Here is an 18,902-nt window from a genome sequence, read left to right on the forward strand (position 1 = left end):
AAGGCCTGGAAGGAACTAGAGAACAGGCTGCCCTCAGCACAAAAGACCTCCACCTGCCTCTTCCTCTATTACACCTGGACATACTGACACTCTTTCTTTCTGTTTTGTTTTTGTTTTTTTGTTTTGTTTTGTTTTTCAAGAGAGGGTTTCTCTGTTTAACAGCCCTGTCCATCCTGGAATTTGCTCTATAGACCAGAATGGCCTCGAACTCACAGAGACCCGCCTGCCTCTGCCTCCAGAGTGCTGGGATTAAAAGAATGTGCCACCACCCAGCCATACTTACATTCTTTAAGAACAGGAATTTTCTTTTCTTTTTCAAAAGAAAGCAAAATTAACATTCTGTTTCATAGTTTGAGAGGGTCTCCTATAGCTAAGGCTGACCTCAAACTCATTGTGTAGCTGAGGATGACCTTGAATTCCAGATCCTCCCACCGCCACCTGGGTTAGAAGTCTAACATTCTGACAAATATCACAGAAGACTATAGAACTCCACTTTATGTCCTCCAAAAATATTACAAAAGCAGAGAAGATACATAGAGTAACAAAATAAAACAACAATATATAGCTTATCCTTAAAACAAAACTTCATACAACTGTATCTTCCATATGTCATTTCTCAGGTGTATTTACCTTCGAGCATGTTGTCGTTTTACCACTCCCCTGCAATCCAACAAACATGATAACATTCTGCTTTCCTTTAGTCGGTGTCCATGCTTTAACTCCAGGGTCTACAAGCTATAAACCAAAAACAAAAATGTCGGACCAACATGCCAGGCAAAATCCCATAACATTAAATTATAAACATTAAGCTAAGGATGTTTTTATTTTATTGAAACCACCATAATACCAACATTCTTAGGCAATTCTACGAGTCCCCAGCATGCAGACTGAAATTTAAGAGTTTTACAAAATATTGCGGTGCTGAAGTCATACTCAGGCCTTTCATATCAGAGCAACTAGAGATAAGAAGCTCATCTGCATCATATATCTGTAACACAACACAAATGCCAAACAAATGCACCTGTACACCCCATTTAAATTCAAATTTGGGGGCCAGTGGAATGACTCAACAGGTAAAGATGATTATCTAACTTGACAACTGACTTTAATCCCCAGGATGGAGGGAAACAGCCAACTCCCTTAAGTTGTTGAACATGATACAATAGTTGCCAGCCAGCCAGACAGACAGACAGACACACACACACAAATAAGTGTAGTTTTAAAAATTTCTCATAATATATAAAAAAATTTTATTATTTAGCCTCTATACATTTTTATTATCCAAACATTATCATTTCAGCATGCAATCTATATGAGATTTTGTATTTTCTTTTCTCATAGACCAGATCTTCAAATTCAGCCAGTATATACATTTTGTAAATGTTTCTTTAAGGATTTATTCATTTATTATGTATACAGTGCTCTGCCTGCATGCATGCCTGCACACCAGAAGAGGGCACCAGATCTTATGATAGATGGTTGTGAGATACCATGTGGTGGCTGAGAATTGAACTCAGGACCTCTGGAAGAACAGCCAGTGCTCTTAACCTCTCAGCCATATCTCTCCAGCCCCCTTGTCTTGGAGGTGGTGGCTTACACTTTTAATCCCAGCACTCGGGAGGGCAGAGAGAGGAGAATTTGTGAATTCGAGGCCAGCCTTGTCTACAGGCTGAGTTCCAGGACAGCCAGGGCAACATAGAGAACCCTGTCTCCAACAACTTCCCCCCAAAGAAAATGTTTAATTAAATGAAAAGCTAGTTCTGGTAGTAGGGATGGAACCTAGGGCTTCATATAGCAAGGCGGGCACTCTGCCATTGATGTTTATCACCATCTCCCTCTTAGTATGTATTTTCTGCTCAAATAACTTTATAATTCATTCTAGACACATTACAAGTGCTCAATAACCATGTGTCTAGGGGCTTCCATACTGGTAATCATCTTCAATTTGATAAATGTATATAAGAAGCAAAATAATAAATGGCACATGAAGATACCTTCTAATTCAAATATTAAAAGTTTCCAATGCCAAAAGATCTAAAGAAAGTAGGGGAGAAAAACAGAATTTTACAACAATGGGTTAGTAAGAAAGAGTCACACAGGAACAGTTCCCAAACAAATACAAGGCTTATCTTCTGTTTCATTTTTGAGAGTCTCGTGTTACCTAGCTTGGTCTTGAACTCACTAGGTTCACTGAGGCTAGCCAAAAATTTCTGGTCCCTGAATTATTATGTCATTATTATTAGTACTATTGTTACAGACATGTGCTACTATGCTTTCTAAGTATAAGGCATTCTAAACATTTGTTCAAAAACAGTTCAAATTTAAATACATTGGGAGCCTGAAATACTTATTTGCACATGATAACTCTATACTCACTGCTAATATTCTCGGTCAGATGTTTACAAAATAAACCATCATCATTATTACCATTATTATTTGTCTTAGACAAGCTCTCATTCTGTAACCTAGACTGATTTGAAACCCAGGGTGCCCTAGAACTCCTGCTACAGTGCCTCAGTGCTAGGATTACAGGGTGAACTGCCAACCCTGGTGTAAATAAACCTTTAGTGGAAGACAGCTATGGCCATTCATTTACTACCTTTGCATTCCAAAAGCAGAGTTGAAGAGCTGCCATAGAGACTACGTGGTTCAGGATATCTAAACCCTTGAGGAAGTCTGCCACGCTCATCTAGACGACACCATCAAGGTATCATACATGAGTTTCAGGGAAGACTGGTAAAGAGAAGGGAAAACAAATCAAAACACTTTCTTATCCCTTTTCCAAACATGTTAACAACTTTGGAAAATTTCTAAAATGGGCAAAATCTGTCTTAAAACAAATGCACTTCCCTTTCTCCTATATCTTTTCAGTATAGAAGGCTGCCCTGCATTCACCTCTATTCTATATACCTCATGGCAGAATAACTCAGCTGTCTATTATTACTGGACAGTTTAAAAATCTATCTTTCCCTCCTCCTACACTCTGAAATGAGTCTCCAACCTTCTAGTATGAAAATTCCTTTAACACCTCATTTGAAAGGGTAGCTGCAATGTGTACTCTGAAGCCATATAAACCCCAGGTCTGCTGTACTAGAACTGACACTACTTACTCAGCATAGATATTACCTATCCTAGTGCATGATTCTCAAACACCATGAATTTTGTCACTTTAAACACTAGTTTATTGAGTTATGTAAATCTCACATTATTATTCAGTAATGAAGTGAATCAAACATTAAAAATATTGACTTTTCTGCTGGGTTGTGATAGCACATGCCTTTAATTCCAGTACTTGGGAGGAAGAGGCAGGCAGATCTCTGTGAGTCCAAGGCCAGCCTGGTCTACAGAGGGAGTTCCATGACAGACAGGGCTGTCTGACAAGAAACCCTGTCTCAAAAAGAGGGGGGGGGGAGGTGCTGAGATATGGCTCAGTGGCTAAGAGCACTGGCTGTTCTTCCAGAGGTCCTGAGTTCAGTTCCCAGCAACCACATGGTGAGTCACAGCCATCTATATGAGATCTGGTATCCTCTTCTGACCTGCAGGTATACACGCAGGCAGAACACTATATACATAATAAATAAATGAAATAAATAAAAAATAAAGAATAAAAAACATCAGTGCTAATTTTATCAGGAAAAAAAACCACCAGGATTCTTTCGAATTCATGTTAGAGTTATAGCTTCTATTTTTTTTGTATGGTGTTAGAGATTCAAACTAGGATCCCCTAGTTCATATATTTTCACAGATAATTTCATCTTGAATTTTATCACCAGCTGCAATATTGTCAGTTATTTTCCTTAAAGTGACAAGTTCATTTCACTTTGGGAAATAATTCTGCCAAACTAAATCCAGGTCAGAATAACCAGATTATATGCCTATTTCTCATTCACACAAAATGGTGCTCTATGCAAGCAGAACTTTAGTTTGCAACTGAGCTGAGCTTTAAGAGGATTTGAGAGTACAGCACCGAACTTTACATACACTTCCCACTTCATCCACAGCACCTTAAATAGATATACACATAATCAATAGTCACAATTTAACACAATTAATATCTACTGCTTTGGGAAGGATTTCCTTAAGTGAAAGCTGGCATTTTAAGTGCTTACTGGTGAAGTGTACAGTCACTAACAATCCAGTCTGGCTGGTATTACTGTCTTTTTGTTTATTGTTTGTGACAGTCTCAATATGTGGCCTGACTAGACTCAAATTCATAGAGATTCACCTGCCTCTGCCTTCCTGTTTTATTTAAAAATTATTTAGTAAAAATAGACATCTGAGCGATTTGCCATGATGTCTAAAGAATGGAAGAAAATGTAGTGAAGGGTCCCTCTGCTCAACAGATCTAGGGAGGAAGTAATGGGATTAAGGGCATGTGCCACCATGATTAGCTGGTGTTACTGTCTTGATTCACAACAGCAAGCTGCCATGTTGCAGAATATCCAATCATACCACGAACCCCAAGATTGTGTTATTTACTGGAAAACCTGTTTCTAACTGTGGCATAGCTCAGCTCTAGCACACACCTTTTCTGTTTGAATATTGTAAACGGGATTAAATAAAGTCAACCATAGGTCAAGAGGCGGAACAAGCAACCAGCAGACAAGCGAACACAGAATTGTTAAGAAGAAAACCATAGCGAATAGGAGGGGTGTCAGGAGGACTAAGAGCAAGAGACGCACAGAAAGTAGAAGGGAGGAACATGCAGCTTGAGATGCTGCAGGAAAAAAGAGGTGGTTTCTGGAAAGTCGGCTGAAGAACATAAGCTGGGCACTTTCTCTGCCTCTCTGAGCTAGCAGGCTTACATTCCAGCATCTAGCTCCCAAGTCTTTACTGGTTAAATCAAACAACAGTCAGGCTGTACAAATACGGCAAAGAGCGGAAGCTAGAGGCAAAGCTCGATGACACAGCATGTGTTTAACATGTGCGAGTTTCTAAATTCAATCCCCAGCAGGTCACACTGGAGTAAATAATGCTTTAGTATTACTATCAAACAGTTTTAACTTTGCTTACATATATATTGCTCTAGGCCATAAGCTTCTCTGAGGTAAGAACCAGTGTGATCTCTGCTGTCCACCTGGCATACTACCTAGAATAAAAAAGCTACAACAAATGCTTCCCAATTTAGTTCTTGATGCTCCAGAGTTGAGGATAATTCTTACAAAGGACTCAACTTCGTTTCCCAGCACCTACATTAGGTAACTCACAACCACTTGTAACTCCAGCTCCAGGGAAATCCAAAGCCTGTGACACCTGCAGGCACTAGAAATCACATGCTCATATCCACAGACAAACACACACATTTGTACAAAAACATTTTTTCAAACAATTTTTATCTATTTTGCTTTTTATTAATTTTTTTGTTTTGTTTTGTTTTTTTCAAAACAGGGTATCTCTGCATAGCTCCAGCAATTCTGGAACTTATCTATAGACTAGGTTGGCCACAACCTCAGAGATCCGCCTGCCTCTGCCATTCAAGGCTGAGATTAAAGATGTGTGCCACCACCTCCCGGCTCTTGCTATTAATTTTTTATATTATTCATTTTATGTGTGTTTTGTCTGCATGTATGTATGTACCATGTGGTGCCTGTGGTGGCCAGAGGAGAGCATCAGATCCCCTGGAGTTGTGAACCATGTGGATGGCAGGAATTGAACCCGGGTTCTCTGAAAAAGTACAAGTGCTCTTAACTGCTGAGCTATCTTGCCAGGCTCACACACAAATATTTTTTAAAATAGCCCATTTTCAGAAAAGAAAGCTCTCCCATTTATTTTCCTTCTAACATTGTTTTCCCTGTGTGTATGTGTCTGTCTGTGCTCGTGTCTCATGACACACATGTGAAAGTCAGGGAACAGCTAGAGGGGTCGGTTCTCTCCTTCCACCACACAGGATCAAAGTCAGTGAACAGCTAGAGGGGTCGGTTCTCTCCTTCTACCACACAGGATCAAAGTCAGGGAACAGCTAGAGGGGTCGGTTCTCTCCTTCCACCACACAGGATCAAAGTTAGGAACAACTAGAGGGGTCGGTTCTCTCCTTCTACCACACAGGATCAAAGTCAGGGAACAGCTAGAGGGGTCGGTTCTCTCCTTTCACCACACAGGATCAAATTTAGGCTGTTAAGTCTTAGCAGGAGACACCTTCAACAGAAAAGCATCTTGCCGGTTCAAATTTATATTTCCATACAGATGAACTGTCCATAAGATATATTAGAAGGGACTCAAAAGCCATGCTCATTTAAAATCCTATAAAATTTTATTCATTGAGTTGATAGTCTCATAATTTTCAAACATTTTTACCTTTACAAGTTCTTTAAATACAGCATGCTGAATCATTTTTCTTTTGTTCAGACCAGATGCCATTTCTTCAAGATCAATTGCAGACCTTCATAAGTGACAAGTGGGGTAAGAAGAAGAAAAGTCAGTTAAGATAATCTGAAAGTATTTCTATCCCATAGAATATAAAGGTATTCAATCATTCAAATTAATAGTCTAATTAGCATTCACATAATTATTATAGATTCATAAGATTATAACACAAAGAGCTGTACCATAAAATACTAGATGTAAAACTCTGGTTAGTTTTAAAGGCTTTCAGAGCCAGGCGGTGGTGGCGCACGCCTTTAATCCCAGCACTTGGGAGGCAGAGGCAGGCGGATCTCTGTGAGTTCGAGGCCAGCCTGGTCTACAAGAGCTAGTTCCAGGACAGGCTCCAAAACCACAGAGAAACCCTGTCTCGAAAAAAACCAAAAAAAAAAAAAAAAGCGTTCAGTTCAATGCATAAATACTAATTTCTCTGGTTATAACTACAAAATATTAATTTATTGTTCTTGAAGCTTGTAAATTTTATACAGAGAATCACACTGACTTTCTAGTTCTAACTTCTTAAATGCTAGTAGTTCTGTATCTTCTCCCACACTATCAGTTTAGAAAGAAGAAATGCTAGTATTAGGATTCAAGAAATTAATAGAGGGCCTATATGGTTCGTATGCCTTCCCCAATGGATACAGTAACAAAGACCACACAGTACTCCTTCAAACAGGAACAGAGAAATGGAAGACAAAGGAGAATATAATTCTTCACTCACAAAGAAGGCTACTCATTCAATCTTACCACAACTGCATGAAGAAACCGAACTGTTAAAAAGCTCTTACAATAAAATCATATCCTAACCATAATAAATGATTGAACCCACCCAAATAAAGACGACAGAAGAAAATCTGCAATGTGATGAAGTTATCCTTGGCATGTTCACCATCATTATGGAGATATACAGTCCTTCTCTTCCCTCCATCTAAATCTTCCCGTCACAGCTGACCTGAGACTCACTATATAACTAAGGCTAGCCTTGAACTCATGGAATTTCTTTTGTCTCAGTCTCCTAGGCATGAGCCATCTCCACAGGCAGTTTTTTGACACAGTTCTAAATCGTTCCAGTGCCATACAGAAGTATTTCATAATAAAGCAAACTTTCCTAATTACCTCCTCAATCCCAGTAAACCAAACTTAGTTTTTACACAATTAATTCAACTTACTTAACATTTTCTCTTAATTGCTTCACTAGTTTAATATTAACATCTGCTTCCAATAATGCTGTACATACTTCTTTTAGCATAGCATTTAATACCTGAAAATAAATAAAATTGAAATATGCTTAATGTTTTACTTCAGCAACATAAAAACAGCTGATCACGTATCATGCACTAGTTAATAAAGACATAGCAATACTATTGGAGAAGAAATAAGATTTTCCATCACCTTTAAAGAAAAATTATTATTAAATATCTGCTCATTCTATCAAAATAAGGCACGGCATTTAGTTTTACACAGGTATTAATAACCAAGTATTGATCATCACAATTTTGTTCTTATTAAAGCATTAGTAATAAAAAAAATACCAAAGGAACAACAGATATTGCCCACAGTGTTTCCTAAATCACTGAAGAATTTTGATACCTATATTTGCAGCATATGCTTTTCCTAATTGGAGCAGTATGGAAAACAGAAGGCAACTCCTAGTCTTTCAATTCCTATATATCAAGAGAAATAAAGTAGAAAAGGGGTCTATTTTTCCACTGAAAATTCCCTATCACAAGAGTGTGGAGATGCAGGCACTGTGATTAGAAGGTCATGAACTATAAGCACTGTGAGGAAAAATAAAGCTTCAGCTGCTCACACAAACAGGAACATGCACAGTAGAAAATAAGCTGCATAAGAGGAAGAATTTCTGTCTGTTTTGCTCACTGCTTGACCTTTGTGCCAGCAAAATACCTGTAAATACAGGTCTTCAAATAGAACTGTCCTTCCTATACCCTCCAGAGACCTATGAGGATTCTCCAGCCCTCATCAAGGGGTACTGTCTAGAATTGATTGTCCACCAGAGAGATGGTCTGGTTAATTTGCTAGTGGAACACCAAGGCTAGAAAACCTGTCAACTCAGAAATGGTTGTTCCACTTCCACCAAGTACTTCACACACTGACTTACCAGTCCCCCAGCCCTCTGAGACAGTGTCTCACTATAAAGCCATGGCTGGCCTTGAACTTCTCTATCCTCTTTCTTCTACTTTCTAAGTGTTGGGACTAGAGGCATGTGTCATCACTCCTGACTTCCTTTGTCTCTATTTTTTGGGGGGAAGTGTGTGGAAAGATGGGAATGCTTTAAAAAAAAAAAAAAGAGTCTCGGGACTGGAGAGATGGCTCAGCAGTTAAGAGCACTGGTTGTTCTTCCAGAGGTCCTGAGTTCAATTCCCAGCAACCACATGGCGGCTCACAGCTATCTATAATTAGATCAGGTGCCCTCTTCTGGTGTGTAGGCCTACATGAAAACAGAATGTTGTATGCATAGTAAATAAGTTTATCTTGAACTCATAAACTGAGATCCTCCTGTCTCAACTTTCTGTGCACCAAATGTAGGATTTGTATTTCTCAGTCCTGTTTCTCTACCAGAATAAGAATAAAGGCTACAGAACATTAAACATTGCTCAAAAAGCTGTTGTTTTAGTTAGTGTGGGTTATAAGACTAAGCAACAATTTAAGTTGTGATTTAAGTTCTGACTATCAAGGTGAAACAATGGCAGGAGAGAGGGCTCAGTGGCTGAGAGCACCTGCTGCTCCTCTAGAAGACCCCAGTCTGAGTCCTAGCATGTGGAGCAGCTCTCGAGCTCCGATACTTAAACTTTCCCTGCACACCTGCACTGGTGCGCACATAACCTCATACAGACATACACATAGTTAAAATAAAAAATTTAAGTTTAAAAAAAAAAGTGAAGCCGGGTTGGTGGTGGAGGACAACTTTAATGGGAGGCAGAGTTAGGCAGATCTCTGAGGTCAAGGCCAGCCTAGTCTACAAGAGCTAGTTCCAGGACAGATAGGACCGTGACACAGAGACACCCTGTCTCGGGGCGTGCGTGCGTGCGTGTATGTGTGTGTGTGAAATAACAGGGTAAATTACTTTTCAGTGAAAGGCACTTCTTACTGTTACAATATTTACAGTATTAAATCTACGTCAAATTAAATCACAACTCTAAAGATCATTATTTAGTCCCGCTCTCCCATCCTAGTAACAATGCACACAAATGTATTACACTGTATTTTCATACCTCTTCATTGATAATGGTGGCATTGCTCAATGAGCGTAATGCTGATGTTATTTTTCTTCCAAGATCTGCTAGAACCATCTTGAAGGTTTTAAGATGTACTTAAGAGAACTCTAGAAAGGAAAGAAAACATAAATTGAAAACCATTTCACATTAAGTCCTAACTGAAGAAAAAGAATACTTAAATTCAAATTAAAGTACTCAAAATTTAAATACTGTTATTTATACGCTTCTATAACCTCAACCTGCAACTTTAATACATGCATATCTGAAAGATAAAACGTCTACTTGATTATGATGCTTTACATTTAAATATCTAGAGAATCTTATACATAAATCGTCAGATTTAAAATGTCAAATAAGCCAGGCAGTGGTGGCACATGGCTTTAATCCTAGCACTTGGAAGACAGAGGCAGGAGGATCTCTGTGAGTTCAAGGCCAGCCTAGTCTACAAGAGCTAGTTCCAGGACAGGCTCCAAAGCTACAGAGAAACCCTGTCTCGAAAAAACAAAATAAAATAAATAAAAGATAACACGTCAAATAATATCTCTGAGGCAATAACAATATGATCTTTAATAACTGTGTTTTCTTTTAGCACATGCTCTTGAGTATGAGTAACTGAATGCTACACCATGTCCACTGTAGATAACAGGGGAAGCAAACTCTCCAGAAATGGCGCTGAATTTCCACCTCAAGGACTCTGAGCTATTTTGAATGTGACTTTTAAGTAGAAAAGAAAAAGCAAAAGGAAAACTTAACCTTAATTCATAAATTGCTTAACTCTTCTAGCCCCAAACAAATCAACCACTGAGTCATTAACTACACTGACAGTCACCTGCTAAATAATTCCTTTAATCCCAGCACTTGGGACTCAGAAATAGACCTCTTTGAGTTAGAAGCCAGTCGGTTCTACAGAGAGTTCCAGACCAGCTAAGGCTATGTAATGAGACCCTGTCTCAAAAATAAAAATAACAATACTTCATTTTAATACTTCTAACCACCAAGGAAATAATTACTCTTCCCATTCTAAAGTGATTTCCTGATCTCTTTTTTCTCTGAGACAGGGTTTCTCTGTGTAACTCTGGCTGTTCGGAACTCGCTCTGTAGGTCAGGCTGGCCTCTTGCTCCCAAGTACTAGGATTAAAGATGTGTGTCACCACTGTCCAGCTGATTTCCTGAGTTCTTAACTCCAAAATACAGTAACCTCAAAATTCCTTTCCTTTAAGCCAGGCAGGAGGTACACTTCTGAAATCCTAGCACTTGAAAACACGGGAGGAGGAACAGTAAAGAGATGGAGGGCAGACTGGGTTACATGAGAAACTCTAAAACAAAAACAGAATAAAGGTATAGTTTTATAAAAGAATACAGATAGATATAAAAGTATACAGACTACTTCACATAAGGATGATAGAACTCACAGAAGTAAGTAAATATGAATACTGCCAGCCCCAAACACGCTTTAGTTACTAGCTAGTAAGGCAAGGTCCATGAATGAACAGCAAAATAAATGCCAAAACAAATTCCTCTTCCTGACTATGAAGTAGAACCCATTCCTGCATCTTTGGTTTGCAGCCTGTCATGCTAGTCTTTGGACTGCAACTACAGCATTGGCTTCAACTTGTGAACTTTAGACTTGTCAGCCTCTGTAATTTGTCTGAGCTAATTCCTACAATTCCTGAATATGGGCAGGCTAAATAGGTAGGAAAGCCGGCAAAAGGGAATTTGATAGCTGTGAAATGGAAAGAGCAGAAATACAAACATGGGATAGCCATAGGGGTGGTGACAAGGTATCCTAGTCAAGAGAGTGCCATACAGTTTTTAAAGGCTTTGGAAACAGTCCATAAACAATATTGGCCAAAAGATAACTGTTTAAAATAATTATTTTGGCAGTCTTTTTGAGATTTCTAGACTTGATTCCATTTGGCGGGGTATACAAGATACTAAAAATAAGACAAAAAAAAAAAAACAAAACTGGGCATAGTGGTGCATGTCTTTAATCCCAGCACTCCAGAGGTAAAGGCTCTGTGAGTTCAAGGCCAGCCTGTCTATGTAGAGAGTTTCAGGAAGGCAGGGCTAGAGAGACCCAATCTCAAAAAGAGAGACAGAGAGAGAGAAGAGGGGAGGGAAGGGAAGAGGAATGGAGGAAAAGAAAAAAAAGAAAAATAGACTGGAGAGATGGTTCAGCAGTTAAAACTTATTGCTCTTCTGGAGGACTTGATTCCTCGTTCACACTAAAGCCAGTTCCAAGGGAGTCAGGTGCCCTCCTGTGACTCCCACACACCTGTGCTCACACAAATGGCAAACATTTACACAGATTCATACACACAAATAATAAAAATAAATCCTTTTAAAAAAAATAAGGGGCTAAAGATAAGGCATTGACCACTATTGCGGGTTCAGTTCCCAGCACCCACATGGCAGCTGACAACACAGCTCACAACTGCCTGTAACTCCAGTGCTAGGGAATCTTCTGGTCCCTCTTCCACCACCAGGCATGCATGTGGTACACCGACATACATGTAGGCAAAAAACTCCACAAACATAAAAAAATGAAATAAAAAGGTTAATTCAAAACGGAAAACAGTAAGAAAAGAGCTAATGTATCTGCCAGAGGGAGATTTAAGAGACTGAACTTAGGTGAGTTAAACATACAGGAAAAGAAAATGAATTCAGGATCTATTACAGAAAGGAAACATCTCAGGCTAATTAGAAAACATTACATTCAAACTCAAGCAAAATTAAGTAATTTAAAAATTAAAAATAATGACTATTTCCAGGAGTTGTGGTATACACCTTTAATCCCAGCATTCGGGAGGCAGAGGCGGAGGATCTCTGTGAGTTCGAGGCCAGCCTGGTCTACCAGAGCTGGTTCCAAGACAGACTCCAAAGCTACAGAGAAACCTTGTCTCGAAAAACTAAAAATGAATAAATAAATATTAAAGCTGGACATGGTGGTATAGTCCTTTAATCCACAGAAGAGACAGGGGTAGACAGATCTCTGAGCTGGAGGTCAGCCAGGGTGATACAGTGAAACCCTGTCTTAAAAAAAAATAAAAATTTAAATTAAAATTTTTAAATTATTGCTGGCATGATGAAAATGAGAAGTTTTGCTTACCTTGAGCAAAGGTTCTTGTTTTTTTAGGTTACATGGTTGTTTAACCTCAAAGAGCAACTACTTCATGGAAAAGATTCGATTTATTTCTTATCCCATATCCAATAAACTGAGTCAATTCATTGAAGAAGTGGGATGCTTCTACTCATCACCTTTCATCACTGCTATCAGTAGTGACTAGTCCTATCTGTGTCACCACAATGAACTTAAGGTGACATCATAAAAAGAACATCCTCCATTTTAAAAAGTTAGAATCTAGGGGCTGGAGAGGTGGCTCACAGGTTAAGAACACTAGCTCTTGCAGACATTCTGGGTTTAATTCCCAGCACTCACTCAGTAGTCTACAACTCATCTGAAGATCTGGAGCTGTAAGCCTTAGATGAGCAAGAACATGTGATGTTTGGGACTGGGGCTGTAACTAAACCTGACGCCCACCATTTTGGCCCTCTCACTGCTGGTGTGCAGGCACACACAGCTTTCACGTGGGTACCGGGGATTTAAACTCAGATCCTCAAGCTCGTATAACACATGCTCTTAGGCATTGAGCCATTTCCCAGACACCTCATTATCATTTAAAGTTGTATTTATTTTCAGAGCAAGCATGGATTTATTAAGGAAATCTGAGGAAAACTCCAGAGGATGGATGGGGTTTTGGGGGATGGAATACCCTTCTCTTTTAAAACAGAGCCTGTTCTGTAGCCCAGGTTGACCCTTTGCCTAGGTCTCTTCTAAATGCTGGTGTTACAGGCTGCATTATCATGCCTAGCCTAACTGAAGTCTTCTCTACTTTTTCTTGCATTAGCCTATGAAGCTGGAGGGAGAGAGAGATCACATGGAAAAGTGCTTGCTACGCAATCATGAGGACTTGAGTCCAAACCTTTTTTCATATCTTAAAACTCTTGGTAAAAATATAGCCAAGAATCAAGAGTAATTGAGATTTTGTTTAATCATGTCCAGCAACAATATTTTGATTTACTAAAGTTGTCTAAAGGATCTAGGGAGACAGCTCAGCCACTGAAGTGCCTTTATATACACAAAGACCTGGATTTGATTCCAGGAACCCATATAAAATAGCCAGGCGTGGTTTACACATACATGCAATCTCAGTCCTGGGGGTGTGGAAACAGGCAGAACTCAGGGGCTTCCAGCCAGATTATCCTACTTGGCCAGTGCCAGGCCAGCAAGAGACCCTATCTCAAAAAACAAGGTGGACACAGCCTAAAGTGACTGCAGAAACCAGGAAAGGGAAAAGGGCTCACTGTGGGGTGGGGAAGGAGTAGAGATAGGGTACAAGTGATCAGAGGGCAGGGGAGAGGAAAAATAGGATAGGATTCTAATTAGGTAGAGGAGGGGGATAAATACAGAGAACAGACAGGAGTGTAGTGATATTTTGTTTGTAATCTAACAAATAAAGTTGCCTGAAGATCAGAGGGCAGAGCTAAGACATAGAGGTCAGGCAGGGTGGTGTGTACCTTTAAACCCAGCCAGAGGAAGAGGAATCTCTGTGAGTTCAGGGTCACCCAGTGCTACACAAAAACAATCCAGTCTAAAAGAGAAACAGCCAGGCAGTGGTGGCTCACACCTTAATTCCAGTACTTGGCATTCATATGCCTTTAATGACAGAATTTAGGGAGGTGGAGACAGGAGTGATATGGTGGGTGGAGGAGGAATATAAGGCGGGAGGAGACAGGAGCTCAGATGTAGTCAGAGGATGCAGTCTGAGATGTAGTCTGAGTGTGCAGTCTGAAGATCCGGTAGAGGTAAAAGGCTGGCTGCACTGTTTCTCTGGTCTCAGCTTTCACCCCCTAATATCTGACTCCAGGTTTTTATTATTAAGACCAATCAGAATTCGAGCTACACATGAGGGTAAAACAACCAAAATAAGGGTGCTTGAAAGAAGTCATACTATTAACACTCTACCTAAAAACAAAACAAAAAAGCTACAATATAATTAAGTCTATATATAAATATACATATATAGTTTAAATGAAATTTTCTCATCTGGACTAACAATGTTCCCTCCAAGAACCAAAGACCATCTAATAAAAATGCAACAGCATGCATGAGAAGGCTTCTTTTGGGTTCTACACAAGACTCCCAAGACATGAAGGGCTATTGCTATCGCCCTTGGTTGCTCCCCCGCTCCAGAAGCAGAAAGCAAGTCCCTATTAATGAAAACACTACATAGTTCAGACACAAGGCCCAAAGACCTCGGAGCAGAAATCTCCCTCCCCTAAGACTAGCTTTTTTGGTAGCAGAGGGCTCCATGCAAGCTTCAAAAGGAGGGAAGCAACCATCGGTCCTACCCAGCTATGACTGTATCAAGCAGAGCAACTGGAATGGTACGACGATACAGCAAGGGTGCAGTAGTGGCACACATACCCTGCAGTAACCAACAGCTTTCAGCTGGCCTCAACTTTACACAGGAATTATAGGAAACTAAGGAATGCTCAGAGTAGGAGAAACAGCCTTCCTCATGGACGAACACACCAACTGGTTATCTGATACCAAATGGTCAGCCCTGAAAACCTACATACAAGTCATATATAGACTGAGAGGGGTGTATTTATGTATTTAGAAATATATACATACATGTATGTAACAACAGTTAATAAAAAACCATGAATTTTAAAGTGAGCAAGGGTATATAGGAGGGTTTATTGGGAAGAAAGGGAGGGGGAAATTAAAAAATTATAATCTCAAAAATTAAAAAATAACTTTAAAAAGATTTTACAATAAAAAGAAAAAAAGACCCTGTTAGGTAGGAGTTAGGCAAGAAGGAACATATCCAACATTCTCCTCTAGTTTCTTCTTCAGACCTGCAGACACATATACAAATGCTCAAACACATAAACATATACCTCCCTCCCTTCCCCATACCACACCCAATAAACAACGAGAATAGTAACTAACAAAAACAAAAGGGTGAGTATAGCAGTGCACAGCTTTTATTTTGGATGGGAGACTCCTAAAAGACCTTGGTGATCTACATGTGTGGTCTAAATAACAAGTACTAGACCAGCCAGGGCTACATAGTAAGATACTGTGAAAAAAAGAAAAAGGAAAAGGGGACAGGTAAGAAAGGAAAAGAGGGAAAAAAAACCCTACAAGAACAAAATACTGCCAAAAGGAAAACTGAAAACAAAAACTGCAAAAACAAAACAAAACACAAAAAACCTTGGAAATAGTTGTTGCTTTTGAAACTGAAGAAAGCACTGATGGGGCAAAAAGGAAAAGGGGAGGAAGGCACAAGCACAAGTAATGTTACATTAGTTACATTTATACAATGCCTATCAGCTCAAAATAAAATCCTCAGTCAGAGTCTCCAGGGACAATGACATCAGAGGAAAAAAATAATAGAATGTTTTAGAGAAGTAGTCTTATCTAAACTCTTGATTAGGCACAGCCAGGTCTGGCCTCAGCAACATTCCTCAAGTCAAACAGGAATGAAACTGTCTTCAATGTTTTGCTTGTTTTGTTTTCAAAATAGGGTTTCTCTCTTTAGCCCTGGCTGTCCTGGAACTCACTCTGTAGACCAGGCTGGTCTCGAACTCGAACATATCTGCTTGCTTCTGCCTCTTCAGTGCTGAGTAAGTCGTGCACCACAATAGCCCAGCTTGTCCTCAACTTTTAAAATATCTTACGCAGAGGAACATTACAGGTATATTTTATTTTACCAGGAAGATCGCTTGAGACCATGGCTCCAAGGTCAGCCAAGGCAACATATTAAGATCTAGTCTCAAAAAGGAAAACAAAAACTTTATGTACACACATAAACATATGTACCCGAATATACGGAATAAAAACATCTTTGGAAACAACAGCAAATGCATCCAATGCAGAAAAACTCGAGAGGTACAAATCTACAAGTACTAGCCATAATCCCAAAGCTTACAAGAGAAATAAAAGTGCTCCTCAACAACAACAAAAATACACGATGAGGAATAGGCAAAAGTTATTCCAGTGTTTCCAGTTTGAATAGCCAGGCGGCTAACAACGGCATTAACCAATGGATGGGAGCAAAGGGAAGCGGCTCTGAAAATTAGAAAGAGCAATACAGGAAAAAAAAATCCAAGAGTCTTAGTTATACTACATAACCTGGTGGAAAATGGGAGATGGAAGCAGTGAACTTGCTTTGGGCCAACTGAGTCCGCAGAAAGTGCAAAACTCTCAAATTGAAGGCTAGGGGAAAGAAAGGCATGAACACAGCACGTGTAGGTGAGAACACTCTCAAGGGGAACTGATGAAGAGCATGCATTCTCACAATAAGGGGCAAATGTAAGAGCAGATCAACCAAAATAAAAGCATCCCAAGAGACTAAAAGTTTTTATTCCAAAAGCACACTGACAAAAAAAAAAATCTACCCTTAAAAGCGAAAAAAGCTACCATGGCAGGCACAGAAAGTTATGGGAGCACGCCTTGTATAGTACTCTTTATTAAGTCAGAAAAGACTATTCAGACTCAAAAAGTAGAGGTGCATAGGTTTGAGGGAATGTCTCCCTCTTCTTTTGGACCACTACTGATTTGTCCTAGCAATTGTACTAAAAGTGCTACCTAACTCTCTTCCATCCTCTTAAGCCTGTTAGGAAATAGACACTTGATTTCAACAGCAAGTAGTTCAGACAGATCTTTTAAGGAGCAATTAACTTTCATCCCATACCTCTTATGAGACAGGGTTTCTCTGTAGCTTTGGTGCCTGTCCTGGAACTAGATCTTGTAGACCAGCTGGCCTCGAACTCCCAGAGATTCACCTGCTTCTGCCTCCCGAGCGCTGGGATGAAAGGCATGCGCCACCACCGCCCCGCTATCCCATACCTCTTCATGCCTAACTAGAGTGTGTCATTATTCGTCATGCTATAATATATTATTTGTCGACTTTTTCCTCCCCTGTACTCCTAGCATCTCTGTTGGGGCTTCTGTCCTTCATTACTTTATCCTTACATCTTACCTGTAAACATTTTGTTCAAATGCATACATAACAACTAAGTGAAGACTAGCAACAAGAAAATCTATATACACTTAGAGATGGTGGAACTGACAGATGGATCTCAGTGAGTTCAAAGTCGGCCTGGTCTACAAAGTGAGTTCCAGGACAGTCAGGTTTGTTACACAGAGAAACCTTGTCTCGAAAAAGCAAAAAAAAAAAAGGGGGGGGGGGAGTCTCAAAAACACAAAAGCATTGTCAGTACTGTAAACTAATAAAAAACAAAATCGTCACTATATTTTATCTTTGTCACTGAACTATCTTATTCATTTAGCCAAGATCTACTACGTGCAGAAATAACAATATGTTAAGAACTAAAAGGAAAACAAAATCCAGTACACATCAGAAGGCTTTGAGCAAGTAGCCTCATCTAAGTTCAGGAAAGCCATCGAAACTACAAATGCTTACATCTTATTTGGCTCGGATAAATCTGAAGACAAATTAAAAGGGTAAACAGCGCATCCTTTAGTAAAACTTGCGACGGAGGACAAGAGATAAAAAGTGTTGGGGCACCTCCGCCTCGGCGATCGCAGCCTGCGGCGACGAGGAACGACTCCCGCAGAAGCGTCCCGCCCAAACTAGGGGTCCGGCTGCCCCGGCTACTTTCTCAGCAGCGCAGAGCGAGGAAAACTCCCACACTCACCGCGAAAGGCACCACTAAAGCCGTGGCCCCCCCAGGGCCGGCGAGTCCGTGGCGAGGCCCCGCGCCGCAGAATGACACCCAGGAACACTGGAAGCAGAAGGACAGGGACGACCCCGCAGCCCAACTTCCCAGCTACAGACACCAGGGGCCCAGCGCCCAGCACCGAGAAGCCAACTCCCACCAGCTGGAACACCGACGACAGCCACCGAACCTTCCGCCCAATGAGGAGACGTCATCACTCAGCGTGGGCCAGCCCTTCGTGGAGAAAACACACTTCCGCTTCCGGGGCACAAAGCCGCGTTCCGGCGGCCACCTACGTTAAGGATTGAGGGGCGTTCTTTGCTGGGGCTGACCTTTGACCTTAGTATGCTACCTGTACGTCACTGCGGCGGCCGGCTAGCGGCGAAACCGGCCCTCTCCGGGTGCTATCTCGGGGGACAGTCAGGACTCGAAGAGCCACCTGGAGAAAGAGCGACTAGGCGACAGTGTGCAGGGGGACCCGGCGAGGGGGCGAGGCTCGGGGCTTCCGCAGCCGCCCGAGGGGGCGGGGCTTAGCGGCTCGGCCCTCTTGAG

The 18,902-nt window shown here is 40.6% G+C and overlaps 1 protein-coding gene across 1 annotated transcript in view; it reads right to left on the minus strand.

Moving 5' to 3' along the window:
- Positions 1 to 18,600, minus strand: part of Srp54 (signal recognition particle 54) — a 38,534-nt gene extending 19,934 nt beyond the window's left edge. The window contains exons 1-5 of the mRNA XM_075948340.1: positions 18,330 to 18,600; positions 9,594 to 9,703; positions 7,530 to 7,621; positions 6,295 to 6,379; positions 631 to 735 (exon numbers count right to left, since the gene is read on the minus strand). Of these exons, the coding sequence (XP_075804455.1) occupies positions 631 to 735; positions 6,295 to 6,379; positions 7,530 to 7,621; positions 9,594 to 9,671 (360 nt within the window). The 5' untranslated portion in view covers positions 9,672 to 9,703; positions 18,330 to 18,600. The remainder of the gene's footprint in view (positions 1 to 630; positions 736 to 6,294; positions 6,380 to 7,529; positions 7,622 to 9,593; positions 9,704 to 18,329) is intronic.
- Positions 18,601 to 18,902: the final 302 nt, after the last annotated feature.

This window comes from Microtus pennsylvanicus, chromosome 14 (assembly GCF_037038515.1).
Source record: "Microtus pennsylvanicus isolate mMicPen1 chromosome 14, mMicPen1.hap1, whole genome shotgun sequence".
Classification (NCBI taxonomy): Eukaryota; Metazoa; Chordata; class Mammalia; order Rodentia; family Cricetidae; genus Microtus; species Microtus pennsylvanicus.